Source organism: Pezoporus wallicus, unplaced genomic scaffold (genome assembly GCF_028554395.1).
Source record: "Pezoporus wallicus isolate ANWC-B61680 ecotype Strahan unplaced genomic scaffold, APGP_CSIRO_Pwel_v1 contig_5352, whole genome shotgun sequence".
Classification (NCBI taxonomy): Eukaryota; Metazoa; Chordata; class Aves; order Psittaciformes; family Psittacidae; genus Pezoporus; species Pezoporus wallicus.
In genome coordinates this window covers 1,559,942-1,582,677 of record NW_026639660.1, presented here as the reverse complement: position 1 = coordinate 1,582,677, position 22,736 = coordinate 1,559,942, and the positions used below count along the sequence as shown (strand labels likewise).

Genomic DNA, 22,736 nt, shown 5'->3' with positions numbered 1-22,736 from the left:
TCTTAAATTATATTGGGTGGAAACATTACCAGTAACGGCTGCTTCCTAACCAAAGTGCAATTCTTTTGGCCCTTTTAATGTGTCGCTCCTCCCTTACTGACAGTGATACAGCTAGTTCATCCCTTCAGAAACAACCGTATGTTTTGAACAGTCCAGGGCTGTCATAGGTTCACTTTGAAATCAATCCATAAAACAGAAGTCAATCCCAAATCTGAAAACGGGTGTCTGTAAATGCTCAAAATGCTGTTTTTCCCAGTGTGTAATACAGAACTTACCTCTTAAATCCTGTTAATGGCTTTTGAATAGCTCTCCTCACACTAGAGACTGCTGTGAGCTGTTCTGAGCTGTGGTTTAACGATAGAGCAGTGGGTCTCAAATGCTTTTCTGATTGCAAGCAACTTAAACCCACCATTTTTCTCAGTGTATCCTCTGTCCTGGCAGCTCTCCTGTGGTTTTGCAGGCCTTGGGATGTACAGGAGTGGAGCAACAGAGCTAAAGGGAAAAGGCACTTCTCAAAATCAAATACTAATACAGTGCTGTAGGAGACTAGATTTCAGTTTCTGCGTGTTGTCTGCTTTGTGGATTTTGGGCTTTATTGGGGTTGACAAATGACTGCAGGATCCCACAGCTTGACTTGTTCCTCTCACTTGCTTTCCAGTCTCTGAGTTTGGGTAAATCTCAATGCTTGAGTTCACACTAGCTGAAGCTTAACCTGCTGGCAAGACAGCTGTATGGAGAGGGCGCCTGCTTTTAAGGAGGCACTCAAATTCGAGTTATGTGCCCTCCTTTCCCCCCAAAAAGGTGTCTGGTATTTCAGCCCTGCCCTGGGTGTCACCTGGTGGGCAGTGCCACACAGAGGTGCTTCTGCTGCAGCAGCTGAGGCTGCTCTCTGAAGGAACCTGGGCACTTCAGGAGGGAGGTGGTGCTTTTAAAGGAGCTTGTGTGTGCCCGAACTTGGGAATTGGATAAGCCAAGGCTCTAGACTGGAAGCAGCTTTTCAAACAGCTCCAGTTATTTCCGCTATGTTTACTGCCTCTTTTGCTATCCATCCAAATCAGAATTTCTGAAGCCCGCAAGGAAAGAAAAATATAATGAACAGCCTACACAGAGCGCTATCATGCACAGGGACAGAGCTGCAATGAACCTTGCTGACTAGAAAGTGCCAGAGAAAAACACCTCCAGTATTTCTTGAACTGGGGGCTGGCATTACTCCTGTGGCACTTGGTGTGCCTTCAGCTTGGTGCCCACAGGTCCTGCCTTGCCTGAGTCCATCAGTTCCGTGGCTGGGAATTAAATTCTGTGCAAATGTTTTGGATGAGCTGATTAACGAAGCGGTAGAGGTTGTCAAATTCATCCACGAAGAAAGAATGCTCCTTATCGGGGTCCGTTGCGATGGCTTCCAGTTCATCTTGGGCTGCCCAAGCAATTCCAATGGAGTAAGCTATAACTCCTGAAAAGAAACAGTTTAGAATGAGCAAAAAAGCTGTCATTGTGTTAAATTTGATGCAAGACCAATACCGGTACAAAGACAGTTACAATAAGACATAACTGCCTGGCCACAAAAATGTGGGCAGTGAGTTCAGTGCTCACTGTCTGCATGAAAATGATATTTTCAATTGGAGGAAGGGTCTAGTTTGTACTTTTGGATTATGTTTTGCCAAGAACAGAAAGGTTGAAACAACAGTCAAGCTTCTGCTCTGGGTCTGAACAACAGGCTCCTGAGCAAAAGGTTCTTGTTCTGATGCAAATACCTTACAGTTGTGTTGGAAGATATATGACTGTCCTGACTGGAAAGCTAAAGGAGGCTTCTTGTCTAAGACAGTAGAAATCCATTGACATCTCCTAGACATAGCTGGTTTTTGCTAGATTTATGTGTGTTGGATTTGTCGCTGGGTTAGTTTTGGTTGGTTGGTTGTTGCTTTTTGTTTTTCCTGAAGTTCCTCATTAAGTTGTTAAACAGATGCTGGTCTTGTTAGAGCTCAATGAGACCCCAGGGTTAAGATGCTACTTTTCCTTCACAAAGTTTCATCCAGTGTCTTCAAATTGTATCAAACTGCATTTCTCTGGTGCTGAGGCACCTGAGGAGAGCAGGTAGCAGAGAATAGCTTACCATTTTGGTGAGCTGCCATGGCCGGCACGCTGACATCGTCGTAAGACCTGCCATCTGTGATGAGAATCATGATCTTCCGTTTGTTGGGTTTGGATTTGCTGAACAGCTGCTCTGTGGCGTAGCTGATGGCTGCTCCCGTGCTGGTCCCGCCGCTCCAGTAACTGATCATTTTGATAGCGTTCAGCACGTCCTGCTTCGTGCTGTACTTGTCGAAGCTGAACTCAAGCCTTTGCTCATAGGTGTACTGAACAGCCCCGATGCGGGTGTCGGTGTCCGAAATCTCAAACTCCTTGCTGATGTTGGCTACAAACTGCAGCACTGTGCGGAAGTTGCCGGTGCCGACGCTGCTGGAGCCGTCGATTACGAAACCGATGTCAGCTGAATTGAGGCACGTCTTGCTGCAGGCCAGCCGGTCGGTGTCACAGACCCGCTTCACCAGGGGCTGGACCACCTTGTGTAGGCTGAACCAGCTGGGCACGTTGATGGAGTAGAAACCATTTGTCCTGCACACTGCCTGCAAGGCAACACAAGGATGAATGCTGTGGAAATTTGGTCTGCCTGTTTCAGCTGGGGTGTGCAGCTAAACTGTAAATATAGGCTCCCGGAAGGAGGAATGCTGGAGTCTGAAATGGCCTCTCCTCCAGTCACCATCTGCTTCCCTGGGAAATTATGTCACTAACATCACACATACTTGTGTAACGAGGCAGTTTTTCCTGCCTTTTTTTAAAGCTGTGGGATGCAGCTCATATTCTAGTAGCAAAAGAAATGTAGTAAGAGAGTTTGCCACCTGTCAGGACGTTTTAGAGGAGTTATATTGTTCACAGAAAAAGCATCCATATCACAGAGCTGCTGCTAGTGTGGCTCCAGTGGGCATCTTGGGAACCTGTACATTTGTCAGTGGACAACAAGGAAAACGTTGCCTGCTAACAAGGCCTACCACCTTGAACTGAAACCTGGGACTAAAGTTGGGTTACTCTTGGGTCCATACTCTTCTAAACAAAAACCAGGAAATTTTGGTAAAAATGCAAAAAGCCCATAAAGATTATGCTGGCACTGCTACGTAGTAAAACAGGTCTTTATAACTCAGTATTTGTAGGGAGCAGATCTGCAGGAGTCTTCTGTAGGGTTAGTGGGAATTAGGGGAGTAGGGGTAGAAATTAGGGGTGGCACAGAAGAGGGAGTCGGAGAAGTCCACTGTGAGGTAGTGGGGGACAAGCTGGATCACATTGTCCTTGGCTTTAGCGCCTTTTAAATGCTAATGCTTGTATCTCTGGGCAAGAGTATTTTGTTAAGGCAGGCTTTATGTATCAACTTTCTCTGTGTGTGTGTTTCAAGACAGAGGCACTGTTTTCTCGGTGCCTGGTCTTGACGTGCATGTCGCCTAACAGATCCAAGGGAGTTAGGATTCCCAACAGCATGGGCTTCTCACCATGTCCTGCTCTTGTCTTTACTGTGTCGCTGCTGTTTTAGTGTTACCATACAGCAATATCAAGTCACCATTCCCTCTTCACCTTCCTGTTCTGAGCCCACTCTACTCCCACTTCTGCTGTGTCCTTGGCAGGTTTGCAGAGACTCACTGTAGCTTTGCTCTTTTAAATACATTAAATGGAAATAAGACTACAATCCAATTAAATGCTGCCCAGAGACAGCACAGCTCACTGGAGCAGCCCTGGAACTCATTTAAGATTTATTTCACGGCAGAGCAGCACAGCTCAGATGGGCATCTGTTTTCTGAAAATACCAGATAACTTGACCCTGCTTCCTTGAGTCCAGCCTTGTCTGGCACTTGGTAGATACCTCCTGCCGTAACTGGGTGCCAGCTTGCCCTGAAGCACTGTTAAGCAGACAGCAACCATTGGAGCCAAAAATAAATCGCTCAAGGCTTGTGTTCTCTCTTTTTGCTGCGCATGGCAGGGATTTACTCTTTTTCCAAGTGCTACCATGAAGTACACAGCAGCAGAAACAGGGAAGACAAAAATAACCTGCATCAGGTCAACAGTGGAAACAGTTATCCAGCATAGCCGAACAACTGGGGTGCGCCTGTGTTGGGAACGTCCCAGTGTTTGCACGTATGGGACACTTGTAAATGCAACGCTGGCATTAGGTTGACAGGGATCCTCGGCCTTTGCCGGGTGAGAGATGCGCAGCAGGCAGCTTGTGGAAAGCTCAGGCTGCAACTGTGCTTTGTCATGCCACTGTGTATGTGTAGAAACTCTCACCTCAGTATGGCCGCAGGTTTGTGCCAGTGTTTAGTCAGCAAAAAGCCATTTGGTCCATGATGCACCTCAAACCAGAACTTCACTGGCTTCATCCCAGTTCTGACTTCAGTATTGCTGCCTGGCTCTTCATACAAGAGCCCTCAGTACAGAATAAGTAGGACAAGAAATAACCGTAAGTGCTAAGAAGGAAAGGGAGATGCCCTGAAGGAAACAGCCTGGAAAATGCAGTCAGAGCCAAGCTTCTGGCCAGAGCCCAGCCCAGTAAGTACCTTGTCCACAAAGTTTGGTTCGATAACGTTCTGCTTCTCAATTTCAGTAGCTGCTTCAACAGTGACAAAGAAAATGTTGATCCCTGATTCTCTGGCCAGCCTGGAGGCCTCCTCCACTTGGTCAGTTGGCCACCCATCCACCACCACTACAACCACATTTGGTGCTCCACCTCGGTTTCCATTAGCATCCAAAAAGAAGTTTTTGTTAACAAATGAAAGTGCCTTCCCTGGAATAAGAGAGGAGATGAGGATGAGTTACAGGTCTGGAAGCACTCTGCCTGATAATACCTCATGAACTGGTGGGCAGAGAGCTGATTCAAGTTGTGGAGCCCTGCCAGCAGCTGGAGAAAGTGGTTTCAGTGGCTGTGCAAGCAGGAGGGAAGGTTGCTGGTGTTAGTGCCAGTGCCTCCTGTGCCCTCCTATACTGAAGCCCATTCATCCCCTCCTTGTATCCCATAGGGGCTAGGGTGACAAGCTGGGTTAGCAAGGATCCCTGACGTGTCCTGCTCTTGAGGAGAAAGGTGAATCCTGTCCACTTGTGATGTGCTCACAGTGCCCTGGACAAGCACAGGAAGGTCATGGAGGGTGGTACTTGCTCTCCAGCCCTGCCCGAGGGGTGAGCACTGTTCAGTCACAGCCTCCACACTCAGTGAGGTGTGGGCTCTCTACAGCTCAGGCTCTGGAGCCCTCCCTGAGCTGAGGATGTGCAAGCAGCCCCATCACCTACCAGCGTTGGAAAGTCCACCTCTCTGTGGGATTTTCTCAATGGCGTTTCTTAGGTCCTTGGAGTTGGTATGAGTTTTTAAGTTAAACTCTGTGGAAGGGTCATCGCTGAAAGAAGAAATGAGAGCAGCTGTCAGTTTTCTGGTTCACATGTAACAATACAAAAGCTGTAGGACCTGTCTGTGCTACCTGGCTCCTGAGTTCAAGATGGAGTGAGACGTTTAGCATGTGTCAGCTGCAGAGCTACAGCAGCCAGTGTGTGGTTGTGCCCTGTGGCAAAGGGAGAAGCTCTTACCCGTACTGAACGATGCCCATCAGAGGACCAGCACTGCCAATGCCAAGGGCTTGAGCCACGTTACCAAGGAACCGCTTCTGGAGCTGAAAGCGGCGTTTACCAATGCTCCAGCTCCCATCCATCAAGAAGGACAAATCAATCTTGCAGTCTGAGGAGAGACACAGAAACACAGAGAATACTTTTAGTCCTTTCTGATAGCTGTGCTTCTTGTGAGGAGCAAAAGCTTAAAAAGCCTGCATCCAGTGGCTTGTACTGCTGTGCAAGCTCTACTAAAAGGCCTTTGACAAGGACAAGTCACAGCTGGGGACTCAAGTCTGTGTTGCTCTCTGGTAACTGAAGTCCTTGGCATGATTTTCTCCCATACAACATCCAAGCCTGTCTGTGTGATAAAAGGGCAAGAGGCTGCTCCCAAGGGTGAGCTTTGGGAGTACCATGTTTGGAGGCTAGGGGGGAAAGGTCAGCCATGCAGGAGCAAGCTGGCTCATACCATGTTCCCTCAAAGCCATGGCTTGGGCTCAGCCCCCTTTATTCACAGCCTAGAGGTGGTGAGATTTTGTAAAGCCAGGCATAACACTTGGATTTTGTGGTCTGGACACCTGCAGAGCACAGACTACAGGGATTTCCTTGGTTATACTTTTGTGGACTTAATTGGTATACTGGATGTAACAGGAGCAGTTAGTTCCTTACGCACTGTGTTAATGCTGCTCAGGAGGGAGGGAAGACCCACTCAGTTCCTAAAATGTGTGATGCCGGGAATGCCTCAGTGCACAGAACATGTGGGGTCTCTTCAAGGAGCTGCTGACAGCAATCCTGGCAACTCTGCACTTCTGAATGAAAATCATTCAACAACTTCATTCTGGGCTGGAGCTAATGGGGGATGATGATTCACTTGCTGTGTTCAGACTAAGTGGGGACTCTTTGCATGTAGCTCTGGGCTTGTACCTGTGTGTGCAGCAGCAGCAGCATTGTGTTGCCTCTCTGGGCTGAAAACAATATTCTAGAAAAGCTGTGCCTGCACCCAAACAACCTCTTCCCTCTAATGACATAGATGAGCCTCATCTTTGTGCTTCTGTGAATGCTGTCTTCATCGCTGCCAGCCTGCTTTTACGTGTCTGCAAGTTAATAGTAAAACATTCATCGGTTAGGCCGCAACCAGGAGCGGGATTGAAATTTGGCTTAACCAGAGCGCTAATTAACATTTTCCCCCTCCGGTGTCTGGGTCATCCCCATCTCTTGATTTCCGTTTGGTGATGGAAATCAGATTGTCCAAAATAGTGTATTTTAATCATTAGGTAGCCCGAAGGCTACAAAGCGCTGATTGTTCTTACTGGCTTATGCAACTGCCTCCCATCTCATTACCTTCAATTTTTTCTCCTGTAGCTGTCTGTTTTTCTAGGTTTAATAATGCTGAGTTATAGAAGCGTGACTGAGAACCGCGTTTGTTCGCAGCAGATCGTGACGCAAGGCCGGGAACCCACAACAAATAATGCCTTAATTAACAGCCAAGCTTTCCTCGGTTTCTTGTCCTTCAGTGGGAGCTACACCATGCTCTATATGTGGAAAGTGGGGGGTTTGTTAGCCAGCAGGTTCCTGGCATGCAAAGATTTACATACACTTACATATAGACTTAATTTCTGGGGAGGAGTCAGACAACAGCAGTATTTTGATGCTGGAACATTAGCAGGACTCTGCAAGAGCACCGGCTAAAGGTGCTCTGTAGGGAGCTGAGCGCTTTCTGCTTTACAGGGAGGCAAGATCTGAATTACCGCTTTTATGATCCTAGAACAGGATGAGCGTTTCAATTTTGGTGTGACTTATTTCAGTTCAACTGCTGGAAACAGCTGTGCTTGCCTGTGTCTCTGCTACATGGAGTTCTGCTTTCCTGCAGTGCAGTTGGGTCTGTCTATAAGGCAGATCCTTCCCCTTCTCTTCTTTATTTATAAGGAAAAAAAATACTGCTAAGTATTAGGAGAAGTGCCTGGGAATATATAGACATTTGGTTCAGTGGTTAGTAGTTGTTAATGTAAAGAGACCTTGAAATGACAGTTCTGCAAGAGACAGCATTCAGTCGCTGGAGGATGGGCAAGAGAGGACCTAGGCGCTGGTGGGAGGGTGAAGCCCCTTCTCAGGGCGGTTTCCCATGAGGAGGTGGCAGACAACCCCACATCTTCACTCAGAACTTGCTCCCTCTTTCTCCTTCCACTCTAAAGATGAGTTAATGGGCAAATTGCTCATCTAACCCTGGCCCCAACACATGGGTTTGTTGTCCTGTACCATCAAAATCCCTGAAAGAAGCTCTATGCCCAAGGAAGGTGGAGCTGATACTGCCCAGAAGAGGTAGCGGTGAGCAGCCACCATCTCCCTGTGCAGGTAAGCTAAATCTTGGTTGTTATTTCCTTTCCTATAGAAGCAAACCCCACTATGTGTATGAGAGGGGTCGGTGTACAGCGCTCACTGTTCCTCTGCAAGGAAAAAATGCATTCCTCGGGTTTCTTAGGCTTTCTTGAAAACCTTTTGCTATTTTAATTTGAATGCATTCTAGCACTGTATAATTATTAGAATGATATTGCTTAATTATGAAATTAAGTCTGAAGTACGTACTTGGGTTCCCCTGGGAGATGGACTCCAGTGGCTTCGGATTCAATTCTTCCTTTGAACTGAAGCCTAGAGAGAGGAAGGAAAGGCTCCATCAATATGTGCTTGGTGACTGCCCTTGCTCTGGATGGAAGCAGGCAATGGGGTAGCTGTAGAGTCCCCCTGGCCTGAGGATTGATGTGGGAAGGAAGCAAGGATGGAGAGCACATCCGTAGAGCTTACGTTTTTCCACCTACATCTCCTCTAGGATAAAACAAGAGCACAGGTCACCAAAATTTCTGCAAGCACCAGCTTCGACTCCCCTTTGCGAGTCAGTGCCCCCAGTACAAAGGCTTGAAAGCAGCATGCACAAGTACAATCAGGTGCAGAGGCTGATGGCCATGCTGTGGGGTGGTGGCCTTTAGCACTTTGCCCCTGTGCTTTACAATGAGCTGCACAACATCCGAAGCAGATGAGTGACAGATTTAACATGTTGCTTTTCTGTCTGGGGGGGAAGGTACTGGCAGTGACTCACCCCACCGCGTTACACTTGGGAAAGCAACACACGCCACAGCTCCTCAGGTGCTCCTGGAGGACTGGGTTACTTTGGAAAGCACAAAAGAAACAGGGCAAATGGTGACAGAGAGCTACAGTCAAGTCATAGGAAACAGTCTTATGGGTCACTAATGGGTTGTAGCTGAGACCCCAGCTAAGATATTTAGATTGTAGCAGCCTTGGGAAGGCTTTTATCTTTGTGTGATGCACTGGCTCACGGGGCATCATCAGGCTGGTGGCTGAATTTCACTCATGGCTTGAATGTCTGGTGAAAGTCTCCTACAGTACAGCATCTCCCTCCTGAGCAACAGCAATGAGCTGTTTCTTTTCACTACAGCATGACAGGATTAAGGGGGTTTAGCTGGGGTAATCCTCAGAAGAGACAGTAATGATCAGACAAGCCCCAAACTGCATACTCACTGAGGAAATGTTGGTCAAAAGAGCAGCAGAACAAGTTACTATTTTTTGTAAACTGCTTATTAATTTTTATAAAATAAAGACGAAAAACTGCCTTAAAGCTTCATCACCAAATACACCAAGGAAAGACTGCGGACTTCAGAGGGACAGTAAAAAGGTAACTTTAGAAAACGTGAGATTAATATAGAAATAGTTGGTCTCTCCACAGTAGCCAGGCATGAGGGCACTGGTGTATGTAAAGAGAGCAGGTGGCAAAGGGACATCAGCAGAGATCACGTAAATGTGATAGAAGGAATACTTTGAAGGAAGTGGCCACAGGGCTAAGCGTTTCTTGCAGCCTGAGGCTGAACTGTGCGCTCACATCTACCAACCCTTCTGGCTGTTTCACCAGCAGCCACAGCCGCCAAACCTGGGAGAGCAATAGTTTGACTGTATGATTTGCCAGGGTTCCCTCTTTGCCCTTACTTTGCCTGCGTGTAAATGCCTGTAGGCACAATCCCGTGAACGCTTTCAGGTGGCGCAAACTAGCCCCACTACCCAAGGCTGAGCCCTCCTCCTCTCTCCTGCTCCTGTCCTGCCATCTTGCCCTTCTGCCTTCCTGATGTTGGTGGAATTCAAGGGGAAGGGGTAAAAGGCCAAATTAAACTGAGCAGAAAGAAAATGATGGGCTTGACCAGCTCCCTGATGAAGCCCAACCCTTGGTGCATGGGCAGAGGGTGTCTGGAGGCAAGTTCACTCTTTCTGCTGGCAGTGCTGCCTTCTGGAGGGTTTATCTAGTGCAGAAGTTACGGGTGACATGAGAGAGAAAGGAAGCAATGAGCTGGACTTGTATATAGTCTCCCTTGGTCAGCCATACAGATGAGAATGGTTGTGGTTTTTTAATTTACAACCTGAAATGGCCCACAGCTTGCCCTCCTGACTGTTCAAGTATAGGCTTTAATTACATGTGCACATAACAGTTCCTCAGTAATAGACCAAAGCCATACTTTATCCTGCAGCTTGTGCACCACACACCTCACATGTGCTGGTTTGGTATTCCATATATGCCTTACTTGCAGAACAGAAAGTAGGTGGATTTAACACTGTGGTGAAATTAGATATTAATATGAGCTATTCATTTTAGTAACTATATTGTATAAGGAAACTAATTCATAGGTTTAGCATGCATTTATCTGCATCCAATCAAATCCATATTCCTCTACCTAGGCATACAGCTGACATTACCTTTGCCACAGTGGAAACCCCAAGTGTAGGCAATGCAGCACTTTTCATTGTTATTTGCCACTGCAATTACCAGTTCTTGAAGGTTATGGGTCAGCGCCTGATTTGTGCTTAGTGTAACAATAAGGTCACCCACCAAATAATCTTCCTCAACTAATTGGGGAGGTGGTCAGTCTCTATGGGCCTCCCTGTCCTGCCAGTCCAATTTAATGTTGTTATTGCCATGGGAATTTCAACTCACTGCATGGGCAGTCTACTCCATGCTAATTAAAGTTCCCTTCACTGATTGTCACAGCTGTCCATGCTGATTAAACTTCCCATTCATTTAAGTAAGGCAACAGTGAGTACATCCATGCCAGAAAGCATTCCTTTGAAGTGACAATCTGAATTCATCAGGCTTTATCACAGTAGTCTATGCAGGCAGTTCAGTTGCTGAGAAACTATTAATACAACATCCCTTCCCCCATGCACAACCTCTCATTGCATTTGATGCAATCTGTCAGTTTCTGCCTTAAAATACCCCTCTCCACTCCTGGGTCTGGTGCTGTTGCTTTTTCTGAATAAGCACACTGCTGGCTTAAGCTACAGAGGACAGAAACGCTTCCTCCCTTTGGCTCAGGCTGGAGAAGGGATCTCTGTTCCTGTCTGGGACGATGCAAATTGTGACTCAACAGCCACTGGTGCTGCCACTGTATTTGCAAGCTAATGCATATGGGCTATGCTGCTCATCACAGCCACTACAAGGATTAGTCATGCCTCAGCTTTGAAGTAAGCAGAGTGTTCAAGGGAATGGTCTTTGTAAGGACCACCAGCAAAGCCCTCTTCAGCAGTAAAACTGGTGATGGAAAAGACATCTTACATTGGATGGTCCATCCCCTCATAAGAGAGACAGTATCCTGTCATGAACTGGCCTGTAGTTCATGCAGTCTGCTTTAAATTTTTTTAAGGAAAGGCATCTATGTGTTCTATATTGAACACATAGAATCTGTAGTTGGTAATTGCTCCTGATTAAGGGTCGTGCAAGTCATGGTCTTGTTGCTATTTGAGCCTGATACAAATGTAGGGTTATTTTCCCCCTCACTTATCAGTAATTATAAAAATGTTGTCATCTCCATATTATGAATTTTAAGTCTAAAATGTCAGAAAATTTCAATGATGCTTATTATTCTTCGAGCTCATCTTAAATCCTCCTGTTCTTACCTGAAAATCTTTCCTGAGTACATTGACATCAGAAAAATGCAGCTGTGGACTGTAGTCCCAGCTGTGGCATTCCCGAAATACCTTATTATTTACAAATGGATTTCAGCAGCTAGAACCTCTTTGCTGCAGTGTAGCTGCCAACTCCTTCCAGGGCTCATCTGTTCTGCTCCTGCTTTAGGCAGGAATTCGAGACTGATGCAAGAACAAAATAATTTTAACTACTAAGATGTAAATGACATACTTTGATCATAATTTTAAACACTGTAATTACTCTTTAAAATGAGATTGTTATCAGCAGCGTCATGGGTCTGATGGACAGATTTAACTTTTCCCACGTGTGATGGAAACCAGTTATTCCCAGACTAGTTACTGGATATTTTAAATATTTACCTGTGTCAAAAAGGCTCAATCCAGGTTTCCACAAGTCTGTTTCCATTGCTTTCACACATGAAAGAGAAGAAAAAATATTACTTAAAATAGTGGAATTACTAGAAATGACAAAGTTCTGACTCATTTTAGAAAAGTCATTTCTCACAGTGAATTATCATTAACAACCAGGAGCTAAGGAAACCTGGAAACCTTTATGTGCACATTTCAAGCCATATTTAGGAGCCTCGTATCACTGCCTCCAGAGCACTAATCTTTTCTTATGATTTTAAGTATGCGTCTTTAGATCTGATTTGGTCTTGTTCCTTTAAATTGCATTGATACTGAGCAAATATACTGACTTGAGTATACTTTTGCTTGGCTTAGATTGTTTTGCACTGAAAATCTGCAAGTACCTCTCATTTAGAGATTCCTTTGTCCCCTCATCCCATCCAAACACGAAGAAGTTGTCTATGTTTTACTTGCAGCTCATCAGACATGGAAAACTTCATCAGAATTGCTGCTTTCACGAATAACTCCCAAAGTGTCTTTGTTTTGAGCCTGTTGAAGAATTTTCCTAAGAAGTGATGTTTTGCTCTGGGTTACAGTCAGATAAAGCTGTTGCAGTCTTAAAAAATAGACACTGCCACAGCAACTCTTCAGTGTAATTGTCTTGCAAGACATTCTGGGCTAGGTGACTGTGAGAGACGGACTGACTCAAGAGAGCTAATGCGCGTTATCAAGAGTTTGGAAGAGTTGGGACCTTCTGAAGAGCGTGCTGTGAGAAGCTGCACAGGCAACTGATGTGGTGAGGAGGGTGTTTTCCCAGCACACCCTTTTGCTAACCTGAGCTGATGAGAGGAAGTTCCTCGAGAGCCCCACCAAACCCACAGAACTGATTGCTGCTGTTTGCAGAGCAACATGCGCGCTTGGTAGGATCAAGAAACACAACTCTCCGAGCAAGCAAGGACTTCCTCAGGAGTTTCACTTTGATCATTAAAAATTGACTGCTTGGAAGCAGCACATCTGACCTGCCAAAACCTCGCCTGAAAAAAAGATAAGGATTCATTGGGAATATGGCAAGTATGTGTTTGTGGATATTTTCCTTCTTGTTCTGTAATGAAGGAAAAAGAATCATTCATGATGGGAAATTTGTGCTTTGCAATCACTTCTGGGGGGACCTTAAGGTGCCTTAAGCCATTAGGTGGGGTCAAACTCAGATTTTGATTTAAACAAGACTCAGCACTATGTTCCCCTGTTTCTCTGGCAAAGATGCAGCTAGCCTGAGGATCAGCTAGCAAATCCTTCAGTTCAGATGTTAGGGCTCTTCCCATTTCAGCCTGTCAGGAAGGCAGGTCTAACATTTCAGGGTATCCCCACCCTATATATGGTGTCACATAATAAGAGCATTGTCATGACTGGCATGATTACAGGCAATGTATTTGCTCTGCTGTTCAGGAAAATATTGCCCCAGTCTCCCCTCCAAAGGTGAGCGCTGGATTTTGCAGGGGCAAAGTGAATTGGGAGAGCACAGAAAAAAGTGAGATTGGGAAAAAAAGAAGTGGCTGTGACATCAGTATGGCCAAAAAACTTGAGAAAGATAAAAACGGAGGGAAACCAGAAGGAAAAGAAGGTGGCTGAAACAATGAAGAGAACTAGAAGAGTGAACACAGTAAATCTTAGAAAGAAGTGTATCCATTTTAAGTATGCTGCAACTAGGTAAACTGCAAATTGCCTTTTGATGGGGAGATTGCTGGGAAAACTTACTTGGCCAGTATTATCCAGAAAGTCCTGCTGCATAATAATGTCCTCTAACCTCAGTATCAACAACCACTTTGCTCTCTCCTGCTGCAATGCCCCTTCTTTGCTTCCAACCCTCACCAAAGCTCTCAGGGCTCCAGGGGCACCTTCATGTGCTGTATCCCCACCCTCCCCAGGGGGTCTGGTAGCCCATGCTAAAGATCAGCTCTGTCGCTTTGGCTCAGGTTTGGGCACCATGGTGGAGCTGTGAGAAGGGCTGTGTGTGAGAAAGAGCTGTGGGAAGCATCCGTGGGACCCTCCACCTGCTCTGCTTGGGGACCCCATGAAAGTGAACACACCCTCACCTTTGCTCCTTATACCTGTGCCTAGTCTTGTACCTTGCTGTTCTGATCCTGACCTTGCCTTGCTGGTGTCCTGCCTCAGTTGGTCAAACTTGTCTCATCAATGGGGACTTGCCTGGGCTGCTGGCTGGCCCTGGGTACCATCACCAGACTCGCTGCTCTTCTTGTTGGGGCTTTCTGCATCTGTGACCCTTGCCGGTGAGGGGCAGCCCTGCCTGTCTTGCTGCCGCCTCAGATCCCATCCCACAACTCCACACTGGGTGCTCCTGGTCAAAATCTGTCTCTGAAAAACTTTGCTGTTCTGTCAAGGGAGATTTAGTGTTTCTAAGTGCACTAAGCACTCAGTAGCCCTGGGAAGTTGCCAGTGTCCTTGCAGAGCACCTGTTGATGGGGCTGCTTGCTGATGAAGGATGGTGAATTGCACAGCCAGTGAGGAAGGGAAGTACAGGTGATGTTTCTACCCTCGGCATTAAAGGCAATCTCTGCTGTTCCAATGAGCCTGGAGGCTTCTGGCAACAACAGGAAGAGAAGATTTAGCAAAAATTGCAGACCTCATAGGCTGCACAGAGCTGGTTTTTTTGTTTCTTGTTTTGACTAACAAATAAGGAAAACTGCAAACACTGTGGTAGATTTTGATTCCCATGACCTGAAACGACAGCCTGCCAGTGACTGAGCTGTCATTTGCCTTTCACATTCAAGAAGCTGCTAAGTGGCAGCTAGGGCAGGACTCACAAAACCGCTCTGCAGTACTGCCTGAGGGCTAATTTGGGGAAGCTAAAACTACAAAAGAGAGCAGAAAACCTGCTGCTAGCAATCTTGCTCACCCAGGTGGGATGGGGAGCCATCAGCCCTCCGGAAAGCAGCAACAGGCTCTTGGCGCTGAATACCTGTGTGATCCAACAAAGAGGCGAGAGGTCAGATGCCAGCATGTGAGGAGAGAGAAGCACAACCACAAGGGATGCTGTGGCCCTGAACTGTCTTTCTGCACATGTTTTCAAACCAAATGGAAAAGGAAGAATTTGAAAGCTGAAAGAGTGTGGCAAAGGCAGAAGAGTTTAATGTTAGTAGGGGCTGCACAGTGCCGCTATTCACTGGTGCACTGGAAAAAGGGGTAGTTGATGCTGAGATGCAGCTCGCACTCAGAGCCTGGAAACTGAAAACACATGTCTCCTCTTGGGGTCAGGCCTTCATCCTCCAAATTTACACAAAATCTCCCTCTCATTTTGCAACAGCTAATGTTATAGAAAAGGCATTTATGAATGCGTTTAGAATATAAATTTGAGAACAATTCTAAGTTTAATAATTCTTTTTTCATTTTTTTTCTTAAAAGTTCCACTATTGTCACACAATAACCAGTGTGATATCTGTTCTAACTACGTCCTGCTATGAATATGGTTAGAAGTGAAAAACAGTGCATCGCTACAGTAGATGTGACTGGTGGGACTAGCTATAGGGAGGAATCAGAGGAGGGATTGTAATGTCTTTACCTGTATTGGGTCTTAAAATATTCCTGTTACTTGCAGAGGTGGATGTGCCCCTGAATGCTTTGAAAATATTACATTGGTTACTATATGTAACTTAAACACAAGTTTAATATTCTCACAATACAATTCTGCCAGTCATTATTAATTTAAGACATACCTGTGTTCTGTCCTCTTCCTTGGGCAGCCTGAACCTGTCCTAAGTAAACACCAAAAATGGAAAAGTGTTATTTAGGCCATGTTTGATTCAGTGGTACTGCTACCTGGCTTTTTCACTCAGTCTCATTTTATAGCTGTCAGAGTTAATGGTTCATATACAGAGAGTTTTATTAATATATTTGCTTAGATGTTAACTATATATTTTGAACCCACATGAAGAAGGATTGCCTTGCTCTGTCTCTCATGTAGTTTAGCCTACTTAACATTCACTTCAGTTATGACTATACAGGTCTGCATTTAAAAGGTTTGTAGTTACTGCTGTGATTTGCTTTCCCTTATGACTTTCCTTCTGTCACTCATGCTGGTTATCTTTGTTTATTTCTATTTTCAGTACCATCCAGTTGTACCGGTTGTGTGAGGGAGGTTAAAAAAGTGCCCCAAACCCCAAATACTCCCTTTCCTCTGAACAGATACTACCCTTTCTGAAGAGTGTGAGAAATACAAGCAAGCAGGCAGACTGTAAATAATGAGACAATGACAAATATAATGTGGGAGAATTCATGTGTTTGAAATGTCTTCACCAGTGTCTACACAAAAGGCTTTTTTAAAGGTGATTGGGTTATTAAATTCCCATTGTTCAAAGCTACTAAAGGCTCAAAGCATTTGCAGATGAAAACCATGTCTTTAATCTTGCCCCTCTTTTCCTTAATTATCCTTAAGAGGCTTGTGAACAAACTTATCCTTTAACAAGCCTTTATGCATTAGTTTTTTCAGAAAGATTAATTCCAAAGCCTGGTGAAATCAGTAGGAATGTTCTAGCTGGCTCCTGTGAACACTGGATAAAGGCCTATGAGATATTTTTATCTTCAAGATATCATAAATGAGACCATTTTGAATGGTTGTCTCAGAAAACAGGAATTGCTGCTCCTTGGGAACTTGATACTGCAAAATTAAGTAACAGCAAATAGTCTGTGTTTGACCCAAACTTGAACCTTCATAGGCTGCTGAAAGCCTTTTGATGGGATTTCTAGGAGCTGTCCTGAGAGACCTTGTAAACTCCACATGCCAAAGAGATCCTGTTTGAGGAAGTAACAGGCTCATCTGCCGAAACTGGCAATGCTTTTAAACTATGAGCTTGTAGCTCTGGCTCCAGATGGACCGCAGCTAGCCCAGGCTGTTTTCAGGCTGTGGAGGGACAAGTCTCTCTGTCTAGCAGAGTTGTATGGGGCTGTGTGTGACATGCCTTCCACATGGGAGATCAGAATGTGCCAAAGCGATGGAAGAAAATTAGCTCTGATCCTGAGAATTCACCTTGTTTGCCACAACCATGCCCCTGTGTGAATATAACACTCTTTACAAGGTCAGTGGAAACAACAGCGTACAGGAGGGTAAGAGAGAGACCAGCTTTGTTTCAGAAGTATTTTATGCCACTTTTAAAATGAATTAACCCTACCCTTCACACCCATGTTAGCAACATGGATTTCTCTCTATGTTCCTTTTGACTGTGCTGGGCCTTGCCCTTCTCACTTGCTCTGCTTCCCCACAGTAAGCTGGTTTCTGCCATGTTTTGGCTGGCTGGAGCGAACATGGTGGTGGTAGAGAGGGAGAGGTTGGGGTTGCAATTCTGTGGTCTTCAACTCTGAGATGCCATTGAGCCTGCAGCATGTGAATGTGTATTCAGTAAAGCAGAACTCTGTGCAAGCTCGAGATTAAGGCAGGACTAGAATCTTGTGACACACTGGGGTTGGGCAGTCACTCCGGGAAACCATAGAACTGGGTCAGAAATGAGAGTGGAGTGGAGTAAGCAACTCTTGGTTGGGAGCTGGTCCTGTAGCAAGCACGGAAGCATGGCGGCAGTAAAGCATAGGGACAGTGGAGAGAAATGCAATTTGGAGTGGACCTTGCAAACGATAGGACCTCATTTGAGAAGGCAAACAGCTACTCTGTGCACAAAACATGCCTGTGTGACATGACTTTTGATTGCAGTGTTCACAGCAGCAGTGATTTGTTCCCAGTCCTCAGCTAGGGACCAAGCAGCTGTGTGAGAAAGGATTGCTTGAAAAGTTGGGATGAGAGAGAGCAAGCAAGTCTGTGACCCTTGGGAGTCTGCTTGATTAACTGCTGTTAGAAAGAAGCAGAAGCTGGCATTATACCACAGCACGACTGAATTTAGAGTTGCTCCCAGAGCAGGAGAGAGTTTGCATCCACTTTCAAAGCCCACTTCCATTGCTGCTTCCCCCTCAGGAGTGCATGCTGCACTGGTGAAGGGCTGCACTTGCTAGCAGGGCAGATAGGAATAAGGTGTCAAATGTCATGCTAGTCACATCAGTGGGTTTTCGTTTAGCAGTTTTGCCACATCAAGCTTTTTAAGCAGGGGTCCTGTGATGGAGCAGAGCCTCAGGTATTTTTCCTGTTTCTGTATCTTTGATAAACTGAAGATAGAGGGAAAGAACCCTAGCAAGGATGGAGGAGTTTTGCCCTGCTCTAATGCTATAATCTGCAAATCCTGCTTTTCCTTTGCCACTGTGAACTTTTGCCAGTATCAGTGGCTGGAAATGGAAATGTAGGAGCTCACAGCAGCCACAGCTGTGCTTATTTTGATTGTGCTCTATTTCAAGGTTTTTTACTTTTGAAGTGGCTTTTGCAGACAAACTACCAGTGCCCTGTGTGTCCGTGCGAGACAAGATGGACAGGAGAACATTTGATTCTGCTCGGTCAAGCCATGCTCCAGTTGTGGCCAATGGCATCATCAGAAACTCAGGTCTGAACAATAGCAGTGAATCCTGAAGGCTTCTCAGATAGAGAAAGCTGATAAACTGCTTTGTGTCTGGTCATCACTCCAAAACTCTAATTGTCCTTTCTGGTTGGTTGGTTTGTTTGTTTTTTAAGGCAGTTCTTCTTTAGAATCAAGAAGGGATCAGGAGAATTCAGGAAGCTGCATCATGAGTACAGACATGCTGGACGTGGTCCTAGGAATGAAGTCTGTGGAATCAGAAAATCCGAAGTAGGTCTCCCCCACTCCTCCAGCTCACAATAACATGTTTGTAAGTCTGACCACTTTAATCTTTTGGGAGTTAGTTTGTGTTTAGGGCTTCAGTAAAGAAAATTTTGAAGAGAGATGGATCCAAATTGCAATGCAGTGAAAAGTGAGTGCTTTGAGGTTGTGGTTTTTGTTGGTTTTGGTTTTTTTTTTAATTTTTTTTTAATTCTAATTTTTTGACCAAAGGTTTGGTCTTACTCCCACTGATTTCAGTGTTGCCAGAACTTTGCCCTCAATGTATATCTCTGACTGGGGAGCCTCAAACAGGGTTTCCTAATTGCTAGTAAAAACAATAATGGCGTCTTCTGTGCTCTACCATGTGCTTGGCTCTGAATTACTTGGCAGCAGGGACATCCACAGTTATGTATGTGAGAGCAAAGCTGAGCTCAAGGCACTCAGAAACAGTGGCAGAGTATTAAACTTAATGGTGGTCCAGCTACCTTTTCATTCAAAAGTTGTCATATCCCCATGCCCAAAAACTTGTAAACAGTTAAAAATAATCTCCTTTACTTGACCACACAGCCAACCAACTACACACTGTATGGGGAAACAACTCTTAATAGAGTCACAGAATCATAGAATGGTCTGGGTTGGAAGGGACATTAAAAGATCATGATCCAACCCCCCTGCCGTGTGCCAGGACACCTCCCACTAGATCAGGTTGCTCAAAGCCCCATCCAACCTGGCCTTGAACACTGCCAGGGATGGGGCAGCCACAAATTCTCTGTACAACCTGTTCAGTGTCTCACCACCCTCATAGTAAATAATCTTTTACTAATAACTAATCTAAATCTCCCTCTTTCAATTTAAAGCCATTCACCCTTGTCCTATCCCTACATGCCCTTGTAAAAAATCCCTCTCCACGTTTCTTGTAGGCCCCTTTAGGTACTAGAAGGCTAATATAAGATCTCCCCACAGCCTTTTTTTCTGCAGGCTGTACAACCCCAGCTCTCTCAGCATGTCTTCACAGCAGAGGTTCTTCAGCCCTCTGATCTTTTTTGTTGCTCTCCTCTGGACTCACACCAGCAGATGCATGTCCTTCTTACATTGGGGGCTGCAGAGCTGAACTCAAGTCGGGGGCTAATGAGAGCAGAGTAGAAGGGCAGGGTTACCTCCCTTGACCTCCTGATCACATTCCTTTTGATGCAGCCCAGCATACGGTTGGCTTTCTGAGCTGCAAGTACACGCTGCTGGATCATGTTGAACTTCTTCTAAACCAACACTTGTAAATCAACCAAGTCTTTCTCCTCAGGGCTGCTCTCAATCCATTTTTCACCTAGCTTGTATTTGTGCTTGGGGAGTACTTGCATTGCAGGCTGTGAGCTGGAATGGGAGCAGGCTTCTGCATTGAGATGCAGAGCCCTGAGCTCTGCTGTCAATAACACAAGTGGTATGCCAGGAATAACATCACATTTATGCCAGGCTCAGAACCACAGCCTGGGGTTTTTGAAAGAGCATTGGTTTAACATAAATCGGCATTTCAGAGCTCTGAGCCCTAAATTTAGATGGCTATGCAGCGCTTTGCATGATTTATCTTACAACTCAATCAAGTCTCCCTTTGAGAGCAAAAGAAGGAAGCAATAGGAAAACATGATTCAAACAGCACAAGGCTTGTCTCAAGTGCTGCAAACCCCAGCATTTGTCAAGGCTGAAATGCAGATATTCACTAGAAAGGCTTCCCCAGAGCTGTAGGCAATCAGCATCTCTGACATTCAGGCCAAGCATCTATTTTTCAGTTTAAATCCAGACTTAGTTCCAATCACTGAGTTTGCTGAGGCTTGAAAGGCTATTGACTCATTGCTGCCTTAGAATACACTGTACTGCATGTCTTGTGGCATACTTACTTCACCATACTTACTTGATGCTGCAGCTACCACAGATGAGTATGCTGGGTGAACGCTGCTAGAACCTAAAAATAAGAGATTTTAATTTTCAGCTATTGAAAAAAAAAGCCCAATGTTAAGGAATAAGAATAAATGGAGAAGGAAAGATTAGGGAAAAACTGGTGTTCAAAAATCATATGAGAATGCTTTCACAGTGTTTTAATCTTTATAATCCAAAGGCTGTTACAAAAAAATATTAAAACTTTCATTTATTGAAAGTTACCACAAAATTAATTCTAAAATGAGTTGATCTATTTGTTGAACTCTCAGTCCAAACACATGAATCAAAGAACTCTCTGTTGACCCCTATACCTGAAAATCATGGCAGCATTTGAGGATGAAGAGCTTATAGGCCAATATATTTTATCTAAAGGTAAAGACTAGCCATAATTTTACTGCAGATGAACTCCCATCTCAGCAAATCTACACTAGCTTGTGTTTATGTGAGACACAGTAATTCTGTATGTATCTCAAAGGCACAACTCCAGCCCATCTGGAATTTTTTTTAATATCCATCCATTCCTAATATTTCTGAATTCATGATCCACTAAATCATGGCATATTCAGCTGCATGTCTTATCCTTTAAATTTTAGGGAAGCTGTAGGTCAGGAGGAAAGCAATGCAAACATGCCTGCTACTGACCTATATCTCTGACCCTATGCAGTCCTGGTCTAGTCTTGGCTGCAACTGTTGGGGTTCTGGTTGTTGCAGGTGTTGTGGTTGGCTTTGGCGTTGTGGTAGAAGGATCCATTGTCGTGGTTGTTGGGGTTGTGGTTGTGGTGGCCATTTGTGTAGCTGGTGTCGGCACGGGAGATGTTTGATATTCTTTGTGGACTGTGTCCCCTGTAGGAAAATCGATGGATGTGTGACATACATGGAAACATCATTAACCATGCTCACTATTTAAGGCAACCCAGACACTGGTGTTCTTCTCAGATGTCTACAAGCATCCTCATCTGTAGAGCCATTAATGCCTTTATTGCTGTGTGGATGTGTAGCACAGATGCCTGTGTGACACAGTATTACACCACTCTCCGGAGGGTGCTGACAACAGCCTGTTGCAGCCTTAGTGATTTCCCTACACTTTTCTTCTTTGGCCAGGAACACCAATAACCTGACAGATGTCTCAGAGCTATGAAATGGTTCAACCAGACAGTTGCAGTTTCTGTTTTGCCATCATCTTTCTCAGCGCAATTAAGCAGTTAGAAAGTCCATATAAATGGAAATCTGCTGGCATCTGGCAATAAAAGATGGCCATTCTGAGTCATAGATCAGAATAAAATATGCATTGCCCACCACAGAACTGAAATGCTTTTGGCAGAAACACAATTTTTTGTAAAGGTGATACAGGGAGCAGGTCAGATCCAGAGCAGGGAGCGTTAGGGCTTTGGATGAGGAGAGCGGAGGAGCACACCACCTGGGAGATGCCAATTTCATCTAACTTTGACTCATCTCACAGTTGCTACTACTTTTAAAATGTATCATCTGTTGTGAGAACAGAGACAATCCTAGTTGCAAAATCTGCATCCTAAGTATTCTTATATGAATTGTTAAAAATGCTTACAGTTCTTTCAAGTCATCATCTCAAAAAAGATCCTTCACCATTATCTTCTCCATCTGTATATTCCGTGTTCACCTCAGTCTTATTCCTCTCCTCCCTCTCGCCCATAGTCGTGGGGATGGCCTGACACACTATGTATACTGAAAGGGAATGGTGAGCAGTCTATTCACTGCTGCACAGCACAAGCTTGTGTTTTATTGCTGGATGTTCTCCTTTTGCAAAGCATCGCCATGAAACTGTCTGGTGGATTAATTGCCACCTAATGCTAGGCAGTGAAAAACTCAGATCTCAAGGCAGTTTTAATGTGATAATGCTGAAAGGGACCTCAGAAGAAAAACAAAACAACTCAGCTGAAAAAATCAGTATGAATGACTCTCTTTGGCTGAGCAGTGCCCTGCTCCACACTGCTGCTCTAAAAGAAAGAAGACAGAGGGCACAGTGAGTCTTCCCTGCAATCTGGTGCTGCTGGAGCAAGGAGCAAGCAACAGGGCTTTATACCCCAGGCTGCAAGGAGCAAGGAAGATAGGAGCTAACAGCATTAGCAGAAAACCCAAGGAAGC

At 45.1% G+C, this 22,736-nt stretch overlaps 1 protein-coding gene across 1 annotated transcript in view; it reads right to left on the bottom strand.

Moving 5' to 3' along the window:
- Positions 1–272: 272 nt before the first annotated feature.
- The window catches only part of VIT (vitrin), a 35,261-nt gene continuing 12,797 nt past the window's right edge, over positions 273–22,736 (bottom strand). Inside the window, exons 7-18 of the mRNA XM_057415433.1 lie at positions 21,258–21,458; positions 20,590–20,640; positions 15,693–15,731; positions 15,539–15,595; positions 14,876–14,938; positions 11,974–12,021; positions 8,218–8,280; positions 5,617–5,764; positions 5,326–5,429; positions 4,599–4,825; positions 2,111–2,624; positions 273–1,450 (exon numbers count right to left, since the gene is read on the bottom strand). Of these exons, the coding sequence (XP_057271416.1) occupies positions 1,272–1,450; positions 2,111–2,624; positions 4,599–4,825; positions 5,326–5,429; positions 5,617–5,764; positions 8,218–8,280; positions 11,974–12,021; positions 14,876–14,938; positions 15,539–15,595; positions 15,693–15,731; positions 20,590–20,640; positions 21,258–21,458 (1,694 nt within the window). The 3' untranslated portion in view covers positions 273–1,271. The remainder of the gene's footprint in view (positions 1,451–2,110; positions 2,625–4,598; positions 4,826–5,325; positions 5,430–5,616; positions 5,765–8,217; positions 8,281–11,973; positions 12,022–14,875; positions 14,939–15,538; positions 15,596–15,692; positions 15,732–20,589; positions 20,641–21,257; positions 21,459–22,736) is intronic.